The 17,183-nt window shown below is 44.2% G+C and overlaps 1 protein-coding gene across 2 annotated transcripts; it reads right to left on the reverse strand.

Moving 5' to 3' along the window:
- Positions 1 to 973: 973 nt before the first annotated feature.
- On the reverse strand, positions 974 to 10,481 carry LOC134417208 (killer cell lectin-like receptor subfamily F member 1). Of its 2 annotated transcripts, none has more exons than XM_063154163.1 (7): positions 10,400 to 10,481; positions 5,528 to 5,605; positions 4,251 to 4,349; positions 3,482 to 3,622; positions 2,986 to 3,137; positions 2,444 to 2,556; positions 974 to 1,845 (listed from the first exon to the last, which is right to left on the reverse strand). In XM_063154163.1, exons 1-7 carry the CDS (start codon positions 10,479 to 10,481, stop codon positions 1,713 to 1,715), a joined length of 798 nt encoding a protein of 265 aa, XP_063010233.1. In that variant the 3' UTR covers positions 974 to 1,712. The 2 variants fall into 2 exon arrangements, with proteins under 2 accessions (XP_063010233.1, XP_063010232.1); XM_063154162.1 differs by having other exon boundaries at positions 974 to 1,848.
- Positions 10,482 to 17,183: the final 6,702 nt, after the last annotated feature.

Here is a 17,183-nt window from a genome sequence, read left to right on the forward strand (position 1 = left end):
TAGGTAAGAACTTCAGTAAGGCCCTGCAAAAACTTGTTTAATTGCATGAATAATAGCAAGAAGGCCCAAATCATAGATGTTTCATGAATATTGTTAAAACCTAAACACCACAACTAATATGAGAGAAGCCAGCATGCAGGAGTTTGTTTTTCTTGTTAAATTCAGCATGAGTCAAGATAGATCTGCCAGAAAACCAGCAATTGTCAAGTCCACTGCATGGAGAAGGGTGTGCTGTGAGTACCCTGAAAATTTCTCAGCAGTCAGAAATTCTCTCTCTATAAAGCATGTATTATATAGGTATAGATGATGATCTTACTCATTTCAGACTTTTTCCTTTTCTTTGCTTCTCTGTCTAGAATGAGCAAACCAATCCTCTTCCCCTCACGTGCTGTGCTGAGTTTGGGGGATTTTTCTTGTTTCCTCTTACATAACAGCAGTTTCTCATGGGTCTTGAGCTGCTGATGCTGCATTCTGTGTGACAAATCTGTGCTGGGATTTTGTTATTGTTGTTGTTTGAAGGGAAGTCCCTGAGGGTACAGTTCACTTTTTAATCTGCAGCCCTAAAGTGCTGGACATTAACCCTCCCCAGGCATGCACAGGCATGAAAAAACATCTCTGAGAAACTGCAGCTGCCTTTATTTGTGTGCATCACAGCAGAGATGAGGTAAAGGCTCACCATCTCAAAAGCCATGTTAGACTTGTTTCTCATTGCTGTAAGGACCTAAATTCCAGTTGGTGCCATTTTTGTTAGAGTAGCACCTTCAATTCATGACATTTCTTCATTTTTGTCAAACATGGCAATCTAATAAAGACACTAGGTCAGACTGCTCTTAGCATTTTTGTGTTCTAGACCCAGAAACAGCATTTATTTATGACATTTCAGTGCCCAAGTAATGCATTTACTCAGTGCACTCCCAGGCATTTATTTTAGCAGTCTTTGGCTTTGGTACCTCATCATACCATAACTGTGGAATTTACAATGTAAAGGGACAAAATATAGGTGGAGAGGAAGGTTATCAACTTTATTTCCTTGCACTGCAATGTTGTTTTGCAGCCCAAGCCCTTTCCCTAGTTAATCCCTTCAGATTTCAAGGCTCAGCAGCAGAAGAGGATGGGAGCAATCAGCTCATTAACCACAAGTATTAGAAGTCACTCCATGCCTGATCTGCTGTCCACACCCAGTAGCTGTGCAGCAGCTTTGAATAAGACATTGTCCAATAAATGCATTTTTCCCAGCCCTCAAGTGGCTTCTGTGAGTCACAAATACACCCCAAGGAAAAAAACCACAAAACCCCAAGGCCACAAACTTCAACAAACATAAAATTCTGAAACGCAAATAAGAAGTCCTCAGCTCAGCAGGGATGACAGCAGAGGGCCCAGCACACCTTTCATGCCCCACAGGGGTCACAATTCCTGCACATCTCACTGTTTATGTGCACAGTGCTCCTCCCCACGAGTATCTCTCCTCCTCTGACCCTTCCTGAGGCAGCTGCTGCCAAGATCTGTCTGTGTGAAGGCTCAGCACCCCAGAATCCTCGTGTGCCAGCTTGCAGCCCCGTTGCAGGACCTGTCTTTTGACTTCTTAGGGAGCACAGCACAGCAAAGTGCAAGTTTCCCTGCAAGTCTGATGAAAATGATTCACATCACAAGTTGGTTTGTCTGTAAAATGGGTCTTCTGATGAGAAGCTCTGCCTGCTGTCTGGAAATGTGGCTCAGAGCACCAGCAAAGTTGCATTCTTCTTACAGATCCACTCCTTTAAGGTCTGGCAGTTGTCTGTCTGGATCAGGTTTTTCCTTCTGTAAACAGCACAGTTTTTGTCACCCTCAGTGCTTTTTAGAGCTGTCCTGCTGAGAGACCAAAAGGAATGCAATGAGTTGCTGGGTTTAAACTCAGCACTGCTTACAAATCCTGGTGATGCTCTGGGTGAGGGGCGTGGATGATGCCCACTTGACCACCCCCTTGAAGCACAGCAGCTGTGCAGAGGTGGGTTGGGCACCCCCAGCAGGGACTGCTGGCTTCTGAGGGATGGATGCTTGGCATTATTAGTGTTACAAAGATAAGGATCCTCCCCATGCAGCCACAGTGCTGAAGAAAGCTGCAGAGATCCCAGCCAGTGCTATGTGGTGACAGGCAGCACATGGTCTGCAAAGTGACAGAGTTTGTTGGCAGGGATTTCAGCAGAAGTGTGTAATTATATCACTGCATTAATAAATATATGAGCTGTGGCTGTGGTTAGTCCTGGAGGCAGAAATCAGTTTCCCAAAGTGCCCAGCAGGAACCTGTTGATCTGGAACTGGCCATGAAATAGACTGAATAGGTACCTGAGGCTGCAGGCTTAGATCTGTGCTTTGGGTAATTAGCTCAGATTCAGAATGGTATTTCCAAGCAGGGATATTGCACTTTGCTTTCCCCAAAGATATCCTCCCCCCCAAAAATCATCACCTCTTTTCTTTTACTCTGTGATCTTCCACTGAACTCTGTGTTTTCTCCATGTCTTCGATGTCCGAGCCAATCCAGATATATTTGGTATCTTTATCTTTGCTGTCTATAAATTCCTGTGGAATGATTTGAAGGATGTTACCTGACAAAAGAGCTTTCTTGCTGTGCCCAGGTCATGCTCCTGCCTCATGCACAGCTTTTATTTCCTTTTGAAGAGCAAGGGCAGGGATGCAGCCATGGCAGAGCAGCCCCTCACATCAGCCCCCACACACAACCAGCCTCCTCTCTTCCCAGAGCCAAGCAGTGGAAAGTCCCCAGCATTTCCTCTTCCCAGTTTAAACCACTCTGGCTTCCACACTTGACACCTCTTGTGCTTCTCCTCTTCAGCTCTGCTCTGCTGACATTCCCAAACCCAGCTCCTGTGCAGAGAGACTCAGATCCTTTCCCTGCTGGGGCTCTTGTTTGTCTATGTGTACTCCTGACATCCAGGCCATTTTCTCTTGGAGAAATGTTTGGCTGAGGCCTGTCACTGCTGCAAGACTCACCATCTCAATTTCATCCTCAAAGACAAGCAGCTGGGATTTCCTGGCCAGGCAGTTTTTCTGGCTGTCCTCCCAGCTCCTGGCCTCCTCAGAGAAGAAGTAACATCTGCCCCTGTGCAGCTGCCAGCCAGGGGGACACAGCTCACACGTTGTCCCTGTGGGTGGAAGGGGGAATATTTAGCTCCTGCAATGGATGGAATTTTCCCCCCTGTTTATGAACCATTGTCTGGAAAGTGTTCTCCAGGACAAGAGGAGGATATATGGCATTTCTGACAGCAGCTCCTGGCAGATAGAAACGTAATGAAAATACTGGAAACTTTATATCAACAGAGGAGCAAGACTATCGTGATTGAAATGTTACTTTAGGTTTTGTTACCACTGCTCTGCAGGAGCACCATGAGTTCCCATAAACTACAGGGTGTCAGAGAAATGGGAACAGAGACAACAGAACTTTGCACACCACACATCCTCTCTGCTGGAAAGGAGCAACGTGCCTCACCCTGTCCATCTTCACACAGCTCCTCCACGAGCTGTTTCAGGAGAGCTGCTGAGACAGTCCTCTCTGAAGAAATGTCACTGCTGGTGCTGTTCAGACCATACTGGGGCAAACTTCCTGATTTTCCTGCTATGCCCTTCAAAACTGGAACAGCCCAAAGTAAACAAAAATTAAAAAAAAAAAAAAAAGAGAGAAAGAGGTCATGGTTAACAGCAAGAATAAGGAAATGCAGTCTTTGTACCCAGAGCTGGTCTGGGAATGTGAGGATATCTCTGTGTACATTGCCTGGTACAGATACAGTTAGGAGCAAACTCAGTGAGTAAAGCTCAGTGAGCTAAACCCTCCTGAGAAGATGTTCATGGCATGGCCTGGCTTGGAAAGACTTTAAAGATAATTTCATTCCAACCCCCCTGCCATGGGCAGGGACACCTCCCACTATCCCAGGTTGCTCAGAGCCCCATCCAGCCTGGCCTTGGACACTGCCAGGGCTGGGGCAGCCACAGCTGCTCTGGGCACCCTGTGCCAGGGCCTCACCACCCTCACAGGGAACAATTTCTTCCTCATATCCAATGTAAACCTGCTCTCTGCCAGTGTGAAGCCATTGCTCCCTGTCCTGTCACTCCAGGCCCTTGTCAGGAGTTTCTCATTTCCTGTATTTGTGTACGAGTTGACACCTTTTAGTGTGCCACTAAGGGAATTTTTCTCTCAGCTCTGTCAGAGGTTTAGCCATGTCTGCAGTGAAGGGGTGAAGCAGGAGGCAGGATCTACTCACACTGCTTGGCTTGTATGGCCACAATTCCCAGCAGGATGAGCACGAGGACTGCCAGGACCAGCGCCACGTAGAACCAGGCTGAGCTCCTGTGCTGGCAGCCTGCAGGGAGGCAGGAGGAAGAGCACCTTAAGGTCCTGGCACTCTTAAACTTAACCTTAACACTGGGGAAACAACAGAGAAATCATCTGCCTAAAATCAGTCTACTGTCAGGAGGATGCAGTGGCATTTAACTTATTAAAAATCTGCATCCATTTTGCACACATGGAAGTGAAATCAAAATCTGTTTGGTCAGACAGAGCAAGTGCTTGTCAGCCTTTAAGAATTTGCCTTTTCTCCTTTGACTTATTTTTCTCAAGCGTTGCCTCCTCTCACCTACCCGCACACAGCCTGCAGGACCTTGCAGAGCAGTTCAGGGAAAGTATCAAGGATGGGCTGTGGTGTCAGGGATGGGCTGTGGTGTCTGTCAGGGATGGGCTGAGGTGTCAGGAATGGGCTGTGGTGTCTGTCAGGGATGGTTGTGGTGTCAGGGATGGTTGTGGTGTCTGTCAGGGATGGGCTGTGGGGTGTTGCTCCTCTCTGCTCCCAAGCGTTACTGTTCCGGTCCTGCAGTGCAAAGATAACTTCCCTAAATGCACAGGAAAAAAAGCCCCATACTGACACCCCCTGGCACGGCACAGGGAGGTGCATCAAACCAAGCATCTCTCCAGCTGTTTGGCATTTGTGTGTGTCAGAGGAAAACCCTCAGGAAGCTGCAGAACCGAGGAGATTTGGGGTTAAGGTGCCAGTGCCACAAGACAGATGTGCACTGTCATGACCTCTGTTTCCCTGACCCTGCCTGTGTGAGATGAGCAACTGCTCCATTCTCTGGCTGCCTGACCTATCTGGTGTGATGTTCCCAGTGCAGGGAGGGTGACAATCACCAGGCACTAATGGCACAGAGAGACCTGGGCATTACCCTGCCTCCAAAGCCAAATGCATCCCTGGGACTCTTCCCCCATGAGTGTTCTACAAAAACCATGGAATTTTTCTTTGCTTTACTACATTTCCCATGTAGGGCACAAAAGCATTTTTAGAAATTATTTTTAAAACATCCTTCAGTATTATTTTTAAAAGGAAAGTGTAAAATCTGAGAAGCCAGGAAGAAAAACAGCAGATGAAATGACAGATCAGCCCTTCATTGAGAGAGAGTACATAAAAGCTCTTGATAGCAGGTTTCACTGGTGGGCAATAGGAAAAACTCCATCTATAAATAGTAACCAAACAAAATTGCACAGTACCAGGAGCGGAAGTCTCTGCTCTGCTGCTCCCTTGGGGCTGGGGCTTCACATGCAGCTCAGCATACGTGATGGTGTTTCCTGTAGGGAGAGGGCAGCGCTGACATTTGTGCCTCTGCCAATCACCAGGTGGAGGAACAATAAAGGCGGAGCTTGCGTGAAAAGGGAGGTGTGTTTCCAGGGCTGCTTGTTCAGCATTTTCCTTTTCCTAGGCAACGGCAGGCAAGACGATGATTTACCACTTCCTCCTGCTGTCAGGCGGGAAAAGCCTCCTCCATAAGCTTTGAACTGCTGGGTGCTGTGTGGCTGGAGCAGGAGCCAAACAGGCTGAAGGATGGGAAGGATCTGGATCCTGTCCATGGCAAGCACCCCATCTGTTGCTAAGGCATCTCAGAGGGTACCCCAGGGGCTGGAGGGGCACCAGACCCACCACTGCTCTGTGGGGCAGAGAGGTGCCAAATGCCAACCAGCACTCAGAGAAATGCTGCTGCAGCAAGGCAATTCCTGGGGGCATTCCTGACTTGTGAGTGCTTATCCCAGGATATTTCAGGTGCTGCCTGCAGCAGCAATGGACCTGAGGGTTGAAGACATCCTTTTCCAAAAGCACGTTGCCAAAACAAAACCAAAACTGGCATTAAAATCTCACGGTGTGGGTTCAAGGCACGTGGATTCTTTCTGAAGATGTTTTCAATATAATTTACCTGGGTATTTTGCAGAGCTACTGGTTTGTGTTATGGAAGGTATTTGGACCTTTGGGACACTGCTTTTGGTTCCATAAATGGAGAGATTTTTATCCATCTGTATCAAGAATAAGCTTCTGTGTTACCACCCTAGTTTGTGACCACTGCGGCTTTTAAAAGAAGTGTTGTATTAAATTTCACTGGTCAGGGAAAAACTTGGTAGAGGAAGAGAGTTTCATTAGGTTTAAATGAGGCAGCATTTCATATGAGAATTACTGAAGTATGGAGAGGTTTTACAGTTAAAAAACCAACTGAGAACCTGATTGGCAAAGAAGGGTTATTCATATAGGGGAGACAGTCTATGCTTTAGAGAATATGACCTAATACAATTGGTTGTTTGCTTTCTTTCAAATTATTAATTCAATGAACTACAGAAAATTTGTGAATTAAATGTAGTTGTTCTTAAATCAAATGCCCTAAAAGTTTTTCTTCTTAGAATGTAAATAATTTTCCAAAAACACTCAGGACTTTTAAACTTTTAAATGCATTAGCCCTGTAAATGGAGGTACTTCTAAAATAAGTATTTTAGACATTGTGCTACTGTTAGTAAATAATTTCTCTCTCAAATGCACGTTTATTCCTTCAAAAATATCTCTAAGCCTGTAAGAAAAAAAAACTCATCCATGCAAGCTGAATATTTAACACAAATCATTCCTTCTATTACAGTGTGTATGGGCTGGTATGATTATTTGAATGCTGGAATTATTATTTGAATGCAGAGTCCTCGGAAGTCAGCAGGAGGCTTTAAAACACCACATAACCTTAATTCTGCCAGATGCTTCTACACCCTCACCTAATTCAACAACAAGGTGGAGATCTCTGTCAGCCACTGAAACAGAAATTTCACTGCACTTCCCTGTGCCTGTTGTCAGGTGCAGAAAACATCCCTGTGTATTGGAAGCTTCTGCCCGGTGAATGTGCAGCCAGGGAGTGGCCTGGGAAGGTCCCTGAGGGAATGGTGTGTCCAGATGTGGGCCAGCACATCCAGGGGTCTGGGGGAAGCTCCAGAGGCTCCAGGTGGCCCTGGTCAACGCCCAGAGCAGCCCAGGAGGTTAAGGAGGGGAATAAGAAGTTAAGGGCACAACCAATAGCAGGCTACAACTGCTTGTGGGTTAGTTTGGTGGTAGAATTCAACTCTCCTTGGTTTGTCCTTCTCCCAGGGAAAGTTCTGTGTAGCCACTCAGGATTCATAATCAGGCAGCTCTCAAATTATCTGTGAGGGAATCGGGACACAAAAACTGCTGGAGTCTTTCGCTGGAAAATGGATTCCCAGGTGTGTTAATCCTTGCTGGGATTTAGGAACACTTTTCTACTTGTGAAAAATGCATTATTTTATGATTGGCTTTTCACAAATATTAAAATGAATATTAGATGTGTTGTGTTAGAAAGTTATGCTGTATTAATTCTCTGAAATGATGTGTTAAATATAGTTTTAGGTTATAAAAAATGTTAAAATAGAAACTATGCTATGTAAGATACTTTTTTTAAAGAAAGGACTCACACCGAGGTAGCAGCCACAGGACACCTAAATCTTTCAGAGAAAAAGAATTTATTGTTCTCTTATCAGAAGAAATTAACTTCTTCCTGCCTTGAAGGCGCTATTAGGATTCAGAGGAAGAAGCTGACACTGACCAGACAGAATCCTGTGTTTGAATGGAATTCATGCATCATGTATGAGGTGTATGAATATGCAACAGGCTGTTGTTTTTAAGGGTTAATCCTCTGTTAACGTGTGTCCTTTATCGGGCTCGTGCTGCCCAGAAAAAGGAACCCTGGCAGTCCGTAACTCTTTGTTTTTATTGTCTCATATTGTCCAATTCAATTTGTCCAAATTATTATTACTCCAATTGTATTACTATTTTTGATAACCATTTTATTATTGTTAAACTTTTAAAATTTTAAAAACAAATGATTGGCATTTTTCACATACTGTTGGACACCTGTTTGAAGCACATGCACAGTAACAGCACCTGCACCTAGCAAAGCCTGGGCACAGATAGTGCCATTGCTAAATCCTCCTCAACACACTCTGGCAGAGCATCCAGGAATCCCCTCGTCCCTATTGTAAAGCAGGGGACCCAGCATCTGGGAGAAATTATGCATCTGACTCTATGGATATCCGAAGGCTAATTAATTACTTTATTACACTGCATTGTTTTATACTATATTACACTATATCTACACTGAAACTGCACAAGCACTCAACTCCACTGCACAGAATCTTGTGACTCTCTCCTGACCAACAGTCTGGACACACACATGGCCCTGAAACAAGGCAAGGAAACAAAACACCATCACTTTGGGTAAACAATCTCCATATTGCATTCCACTTTGGCACAACACAGGAGCAGCAAATGAGATAAGAATCGGTTTTTCCTTCTCTGAGGTTCCTGGCTGTGACTCCCGGAAAATATCCCTGGGGAGCTGTGCCTTGCTTTTCTCTGTGAAGAGAAATGTGGCCCCACGTCCCTGTTATCCAGAGCACATGAGTGACAGCTGAAGTCCAGCTGCAATCCAAGCCCAATCAAACAAAATGTATTTGAGTATAATCAATATACTCAAATATATTGAGTATATAAACACTGAAGAAAAGATTAGTTAAGAGATTTTGTCTCTGTATATTTGAGATAGAATAACTAAGGCTTGTAGAACTACTGCGTGGATCTCTGGTGCCTGTTTCTTAAAGGGGATGGAAGCACTGGAGTATGAACAGAACAGCCACAAAAATGATTAGCATTTTTGAGAGGTTAAATATTTAAAGGGAACGGGGCATTGAGAAATCACTTAATTACCATGGCCAGTAGCTTCATATGAGAAAATAACATGAGTTAAAATCAGTTCAACAAAAGTTTACTAAGAGCCATCCACATATTAATGATAAATTTCATTGGAACTGGCGTGTCCAAAATTGAGCTTTTCCTTTAGACAGCATGATCAAGGACTAGTTTTGGATGTCTTCTAATCAAGATTTGATGTCTGTCTCCCTTCACAAATAAGTTTTATCACTTTGGATATTGGGTAAAATTCCAGGCAAGACCTCTTTGTGTTGCGCAGGTTAAAGCAGTGCAAACAACATCCATAGGTGCATGAACACAGAATTTAAGGCAGTATTTCATGCCATATATATAATAAAGTGTATTTATATTACATATATATAAATATATATGTAATATATAAAAATATATATATATAATAAAGTGAACTAATTTTTATCTTTTGGATACCACTCTTGTAAAAATGTATAAAAGCTATTATTTTCTGTCATTTAAGTGCATGTATTCAGAGCACCATCATCACTATTAATCTCCATTGTAAGCAGAACATGTAAAAATGCTCATTACACAATGCTGTTTCCTTAAGGGATTAAATACAATAATTACTAATGAAAGCATGAAAATATCCTTAGTCTGATGCAACAAGAATTTCCTATTTGCTCATAATAAGCTGTCATTCATGTTAGATGTCATCCAGAATTTTGTCCAAATGCTTTCATGAATGAATTACATTTTTTTTTCAAGTAATAGAAATGCCACTTCTTCAGAAAATTTATTATAAATCATCTCCTTACCCTGAATACTGGCTTAATCCTTTGGGGCTTTTTTACAAAAATGTGAAATGATCACAGATTGGTAATTTGGTTCTGAAAAATCACCACTGGAAAATTAAAGAGAAAGAGCAGGAAGTTTTTAGGGGACATTCAGTACTTCCTTCAGTGACAGTGGCTGCACTTTAGACTGCTACTTGTTTCCTGATTTCCTGGTTAATTTACTGCTCCTTTTCCATGAACATAAACATTGACCTGATTTGTGGGCTAGGTAGTAATTCAGTGGAGCATTGTCTTGATCATGTTACTAATTTAAAAAGAAATATTATGCTCATTACTCAACCAACAAACACTTTTTCTTTCTCATTCTGTTACTTAAAGCCTGGGACCAGACCTGATCTGCTGTTCTTTGGTGCTTCTGCCTTGGAGCAGCTTGGCTGATTTGTACTGTGAGGATCTCACTACTCCACCTTCTTGCCCTTCCCATGCAGCATCTTAAGGCATTCTCCTAGTTTTACCCAACTTAAAATGTGAGAGGGAAAGAGAGAGAGAGCTCAGGAGAGCAGAGAGTGTGTGCCCAAGAGGTTTTACCTGGGTTTGGTGTCCCTGGAGGAGCGCGGGGCCTTTCCCTCGGCAGCATCGCCACGGCCGCGTAGGTGACGTCCCCTGCCATCCGTGAGCCTGTCCTCAGAGCTATGGAAAAAGCAGCCTTAACTCAGTCATTTGCATCCTGTCTCAGGTCTGCCTGCCTCCAAAACACTCACATGCTGTGCTATGGCTCTGAGGAAGGCTGAGAAACACAAAAAAAGGAAGTCACTGAGCTACTTCTTTCAGCGCAGCTTCAAAGCCTGTTTTCAGCCACCATTCTGTCTCTTCTTGCCCTTCAGAATACAGGAGCAAATGAAGATTAAAGCCCATCATTTTCACTAATATATGAGAAAATATATGAGATAATATATGAGAAAAAATCTCGTTGGTCAAAGCAGAGGAAATTCTCTAAGGAATGCCCAAAAATGGACTTACACAGGTATGAAAGGTTTGCTGGTTCTCAGGAGAGTAGGGAGTACAATTTCAGTGCTGTGGCTGTTTTGTGCTCCTGTGCATGATCTGACACAGCCTATCCACCTGAAAGGAAGACAAACAACAAGTACATGTAGCACTGTAAGATGTCTTGGGGTTAATGTACTGCAACCACACAGCTTCAAACATGTAACTCAAATTCTAACCTGCTCCACCCACGAAGCACTTTAATGGTTTAACAGCTGAATTTACATGATATTGATGATGCATTAATATGAGCTCAAAATAAAACTTAAAAAACCATGATCAATGCTTTTTACAAGAATGTTTCCATACTTTACTGTAACAGTAGTCACAAGGAGCTGCTGTTCCTACATTGCTTGAACTATTTCCTGCTTGAGCCAACAACTCCACAGATGGAAAATCTGAGTTGCCTTTATGACCTTAAACTCCTTTTTCATTGTCCACATGTTTGGTGCAGGATATTTTGATGACATTGTTTTTGTCCTGTGTTTCAGGTCAGGGGAAAGCCTCACAGATTTTAATTGAAACATGAACACCTTCTAAAACCTAAAAATACGTTTAAAACACTCAGACATGGAGTCCTGAGCATGACATTTCCTGCTCTGGGTTTTGTACCTTATTCCCACTTAAAAAATTCCCTCCAAGTTCAACACAGAAAAGGTCTGAACACCTACATGGGTATATTGAAAATAACATTTACACAGGCTGTTTGCAGGGTTTTGTTACATTCAAAGGGACCTGATAAAACCCAAAGTTTGGGGCTGTGAACTCCTATTACTGACTTTTCCCTTATGATGTTCAACGCTGGTAATGGTGTTAAGTGCACAAACAAAAAGGTGTTGGGGGAGAAAAAAAAGAAGAACCTTTGATAGTCATGGAACAGATTAGTCAGAAGTGCTGCCTGAGTATGATTTATAAGCAATGTATCTCAATCATGAGGGGTTCATTATCTGATAATGAACAATAAATCGATACCGTGAGCTGCAGCCTGATAAGGTTTGTTTCACACACACCTACAGAGCAGCCATACCAGCAGGCCTCACATGCAACAGAACTTTGTCCTCTGAATCAGTTTTCCCCTGAACTTCTCAGCATCCTTATAGTAGGATAGTTGGGCTCTGAAATGGAAAAAAATGATAACCAAAACCCAACCCTGAACTAAACACCATTTCCTTATTTGGGGTTTTTCTGAAACTTTAGCCCATAAAGGAGATTTAGAAGGTGGGTTGTTTGAATTCTCAATCTCTTTCCATCACTGCTTACACACTTAGCAGTCTCTTCTCACATTATTTCCTCCTAAACCAGTCACAACCATCCAGAGGTAACCATGTACAGTCTTGAAGCTCTTCCCTCTAGTCCTGTCCCTTGTTCCCTGGGAGCAGAGCCTGACATCCCCTGGCTGCCCCCTCCTGTCAGGCAGTTGTGCACACCCAGAAGGTCCCTCCTGAGCCTCTTTTCCTCCAGGCTGAGCCCCTCAGCTCCCTCAGCTGCCTCTTCACAAGCTGTAATCTGGGTTGAGTTTAATTTATTGCATGATCCACCTTCACCTTGTGCCTTTTGGGTTCTCCAGGTAGAGCCTTTCCTTCTTTCCTCCCAGGAAATGAATCTGGATTAATATGCAGACCTTACAGAACCCTGTGAGGCCCCTAAAATACCAGGGGTGGTGTATCAAACATCCATATGTCAGGGGAGGGGGGAGTGGTGTTTTAGCCTTGGATTTTCAGGGGTTTTGGCAGAACATGGAGATATCTGAGGGTCCAGACTCTCTTGCAGCACCTGCAAGGAAGGATAGTGGGATTTTTGTGTGGGATTTCTCTGTGCTTGACAGCCTGGAGCTTCAGGGGCTCTGTGGGGTGAGGCAAAGGGACGTGAGCTCATGTCATTCCCCATCCTGACAGGCTCCTGAGTGCACACTGACTCCCCCCTGCCAACTGCCAAGCCTGGGTGATGTCACTGAGGGATGTTCTGGTGGCAGCACAGTTACCAGCTCCAGCTACGCACAGAGCAAACGTGGTGACAACTGCAGATGCCACCTCTTCTTGTGGGTGTGACAGCATCACTGTCACTGCGTGTGGAGGCAAAGGCAGACTGAAAACAGCAATGTGGGCTGCAAAGCAGAACCCAGCAAAGCAAAATCCAGCCCCTCCTGCCACGGAACAGGTAGCTCAGCCCAGGACTCCAGCTGCCTCATAATGCACATTTGAAAGAATTTGAGCTGCCAGTCTGACAATAAAATGCACTTCCCAAAGGCTGAGCTGCAGCACAGAGGCTTCCAGGCTAAACCGAGGGAGTCCCATGAGTAAATGTCCAGTTTAGGTATCAATTCTTAGCCTCTGCTCTGTCACAGTGTCACTGTCATATTTTCTGAAAAATCCCTTTGCCAGGATTTCTTCTCCTGGGAAGCTGAGAAGCCTCAAAGAAGAATGAAAACAATAATTATCTGATTGCTTCTCCCTGTTTTGCTGCTTTGGAATGTGGTCTGGAGATTGTTTATCCAACAGGTGGTTGTTTGATTGGTTTCATGGGAATTGTTTTTACTTAATGACCAATCAGGGTCAGGCTGTGTCAGGACTCTGGAAGCAGTCACGAGTTTTCATCATCATTCTTTTGTATCCTTTCTCTATTCTTTAGTATAGTTTTAGTATAGCATTTTTAAATATAATATCATAAAAGAATAAATTAGCCTTCTAAGAACATGGAGTCAGATTCTCAATTCCTCCTTCGTCCTGGGGACCCTGAAAATGCCACATCACAGCAGAGCCTGTTTGTATGGCAAGGTGCAAAAGCAGCACCCAGCAGGCATGGTCAGAGCTAGGGCTGAAACACAGACACCTGCTGCCATAAAGGGAGGTCTGTGCATGGTTATCCCACACTGCAGCAGGAAAAAAAGATGTCATTTAAACTTTTAAACTCACAGGCTGAAATTTATTTATCTGTTTTGTTAGTCCTTCCCTGCTGTGCTCTCTTCTGCCATACAGACAGGGCCTGCCTTGCTTCAGGTCTAGTAGAGCTTCTGTCTCTTACCCTGGCTGAGAAAGTATGGGTTTGGGTATCACTTTAACCTGTAGGTTTGAGAGCCCTTGGGAAAGAAGGACATCAATTCCAGGAGGCAGCTGGAAGAACAAAAATAGAAGGACTTGCCTGAGCCGATCAGCAGGCCAGGGGAAGGGCCAGAAGCTGCTCAGCACTTCTGTCCCTCAGCACAGCCCCCTTTTCTGGCTGGGCCAGAGCCCATTTCATTCACCATGGATTTGTGCTGGGAGCAGTGTGGGTGACAGCTCTCAGTAACATAGGGGTGGTTGAGCTGTGGCTGAGCACTGATTGCACAGCATCCTCTCTGCTTCTCACCCCCCAGCAGCCAGGAGGCTGCACAGGAGCTGTGAGGGGACACAGCTGGGACTGCTGACCACAGGGATTTCCCACATGGCATCATGATCAGCATTTAAAGCTGGGGGAAGAGGGCACAGGGGGAATGTTTTAGGTGTTTCCCAAGTCACAGGTATGTGTGATGGAGCCCTGCTCTCCTGGAGATGGCTGAGCACCTTGCTGCCTATGGGGAGCTGTGAGTTAAATCCTTCTTTTGGCTTTGCCTTGTGTGTGCAGCTTTTGCTTTATCTATTAGAGTGTTATCTCAGCCCAAAAGCTTTCACACTTTTACTCTTCTTGTTTTCCTCCCCATCCCCCAGGTGTGAGGGATAGAGTGTTTCTGAGCTGCTGATGGGTTAACCATGGCAGCAGGCCAGGCTGATTGCTGATACCTCATGCATTTGTGGGTTGTTGCTTCAAAAACTGAAAAACCTGAATTCAGATTCATCAGTTCCCTTCTTTCCATGTATTCCAGAGCTCTTTCTGGAAATACATGCCCATATAGAGTTAGAAATCCTTTAGCCATTAATGCATTTATTTCATGTGAAAGTGCTTTTGGGTAAAAAATTTCTGTCTGCTTTTGAAATTGGAGGCAAAACTGTTATAAAAGCAAGACCATCTATAAATTCTGTAGATTGAATGGACAAATAGTGCTTGTAAGAACACACAGCTTACAATTCTTCCAGAAGGTATTGGAATTAATACCTAATGGCAGGAATGAAGAACAAAGAGCACTCCCTTCCACCAAATTTCCAGCGCTCTCTGGCCTTATTTCTCTACAAGTATGTGACACCTTTAATTTTTTTTCCCCAGGAGGCAGAAATACAACAATGAATGAATTTTTTCTTGATTGTTTCAAGATTCAAAAACTCTTATCACACTGGCCTCAGGACAGATTAGTATAACAATGCAGATGATACAGCCCCTAAATTATGATGTTTGCATTGGAGGAGGGGGTTCAACTTAGGAGAATTTTGATGTATAAGAATCCAGCTTGAGCAACAAAGAGTGAGCAGTAAGATCATATATTGCTTGGATGGAATTAACACAATTGGAATTAGTCCAGCCTGTAATATTTGCTACCAGTGAACTGCAGCAGTGGAACTGGAGTAGGAGGCTAAGTGTGAAGCAGGGTGCTAACAGGAGTGCCCAGTGTTGTGTGGATCTTGAATGTGGAAAAACAAGGAAGTAGAAAGAAGAACAAGCAATCCTTTTCAGTTCTAAGTTTCTCATCACTAAATGATTTCAGTAAAGAATCCCAGGATGGGTCAGGCTGAAAGGGACCACAGTGGGTCAGCTGCTCCCACCTCCCTGCTCCAACAGGGCCATCCTAGGGCACAGGATTGTGTCCAGACTGGAATATCCCCTGTGAGGGAGACTCCACAGCCTCTCTGGTCTCTGTTTCAGTGCTCAGTCACTGCCCAGGACAGTTCTGCCTCCTGCCCAGGTGGAACCTCCTGGCCTCAGTCCCTGCCCGTTCCTCTGGTGCCATTGCTGGGCCCTGGAGCAGAGCCTGGGCCCTGCTCGGAGCCCTCCCTGCACACAGGGACACCCAGGGCTGAGGGCCCCTCTCAGCTGGGGCTCCTCTCCAGGCTGGACAGCCCCAGCTCCCTCAGCCTTTCCCTGCCACAGATGCTCCAGGCCCTGAATCATCTCTGCAGCTCCACTGGCCCCAATCCAGGAGCTCTCAGTGCAGTTACAATAATGGACAAACTGGAACAATTGACATCACTAACACTGTACACAATTTATCCTGCTATGCTGAGAAATTGATGCTGGCTCTTGATTTCTCTTCTGTTACAAATTGTTCTGATATAAACATCCAGCTAGTATTGCTCATGAACTGAACATCAGAGCTAATTAACTGTTTGGAAACTGGATGTCTAAGTTCTCTGAGGGTTGGGGTTTTATTATCTGAGAGGATCTTCCCTGGGACACTTCAAAGAAATACAGATTAGCAAGAGAAGCTTGAAAGCCTTCTACCACAAATCTTTGTACTTTTTTCCTTGCTGTTCCTGGTGCTTTTGGCAAAATCCCCAAAAGTTGTTGAAAAGAGCTTAGGGGACAGTAAGTTACAGTAACAATTACAGTTATTCCTAAATATTCCTTAGATGTTCCTGCAAACGAACCAAGGTGATACAGACAAAAAGCAAAACCAAACAACAACACACAGATGCACACAGAGAAAATTCCCCAAAACCTATAAAAGCCACCAAAATCTAAATATTCCTCAGATGTTGTTCCTGCAAATGAACCAAAGTGAAACAAACCAATCAAACAAAAAGCAAAACCAAACAACAACACACGGACACACACAGAGAAAATCCCCCAAAACCTATAAAAACCACCACCAAACCCAAGATGGTCTCTAGGTGTGATTCTGAGTGTGCTGAAGGAGAAGGGAGCTGCAGGTGGCCACTGTGCTTTGAACTGAAGCCAGGCAGTAGCAGGGCTAGGAAAGAAACTGTGCAGTGTGAATTACACAGACAAGTGAACTCTTTCTCTGTCCCTTTTCTCTTCCTCTGCCCTTCTCTGACAAACTCCAGACCCTTCTAGCAGGTAGTTTTAACACTGCACTTCAATCTCACAGTCCTCAAAACCAATGCACACACACTCCTTCCTGCAGGGAGAACAGATTCAGGCCCCTTTTACTGGATTGGTGGATTTAATTTCATTTATCTTACATTAAAATCAGCTGTCTTAACTTCTGGGGGGTTTTTTCCAATGCTGGGAATTGCTTCTTACTTTACCAAAAGAAGATGGTGTGCATAGGTCTCATTAAATAGCTGGAAAGGACAATTAAATATATGTATTGATCCTTAGTTCTGCTTTGTTCCTGCCCACTTGAGGAACTTTAGGTACATTTGAGCAGCTCAATGCCATTATTAATGGAGACTTGTGAGGCTTGGAGCTACAGAAGCAGCTCTGTTGAAATATAGTTTATACAGTTTGCAGTATTTCTGTA

This window comes from Melospiza melodia, chromosome 4, assembly GCF_035770615.1.
Source record: "Melospiza melodia melodia isolate bMelMel2 chromosome 4, bMelMel2.pri, whole genome shotgun sequence".
In the NCBI taxonomy this organism is placed as follows: domain Eukaryota; kingdom Metazoa; phylum Chordata; class Aves; order Passeriformes; family Passerellidae; genus Melospiza; species Melospiza melodia.

What these genes read in the sequence shown, in the direction of transcription:
- LOC134417208 (XM_063154162.1), bottom strand. Translation starts at nt 10,481, where the DNA reads ATGGCAGGGGACGTCACCTACGCGGCCGTGGCGATGCTGCCGAGGGAA. An exon ending in TCCAGGGACACCAAACCCAG is followed by an intron (nt 5,606 to 10,399) that starts GTAAAACCTCTT and finishes CTCTCCCTACAG; the next exon opens with GAAACACCATCACGTATGCT. An exon ending in AGCAGAGACTTCCGCTCCTG is followed by an intron (nt 4,350 to 5,527) that starts GTACTGTGCAAT and finishes GCCTCCCTGCAG; the next exon opens with GCTGCCAGCACAGGAGCTCA.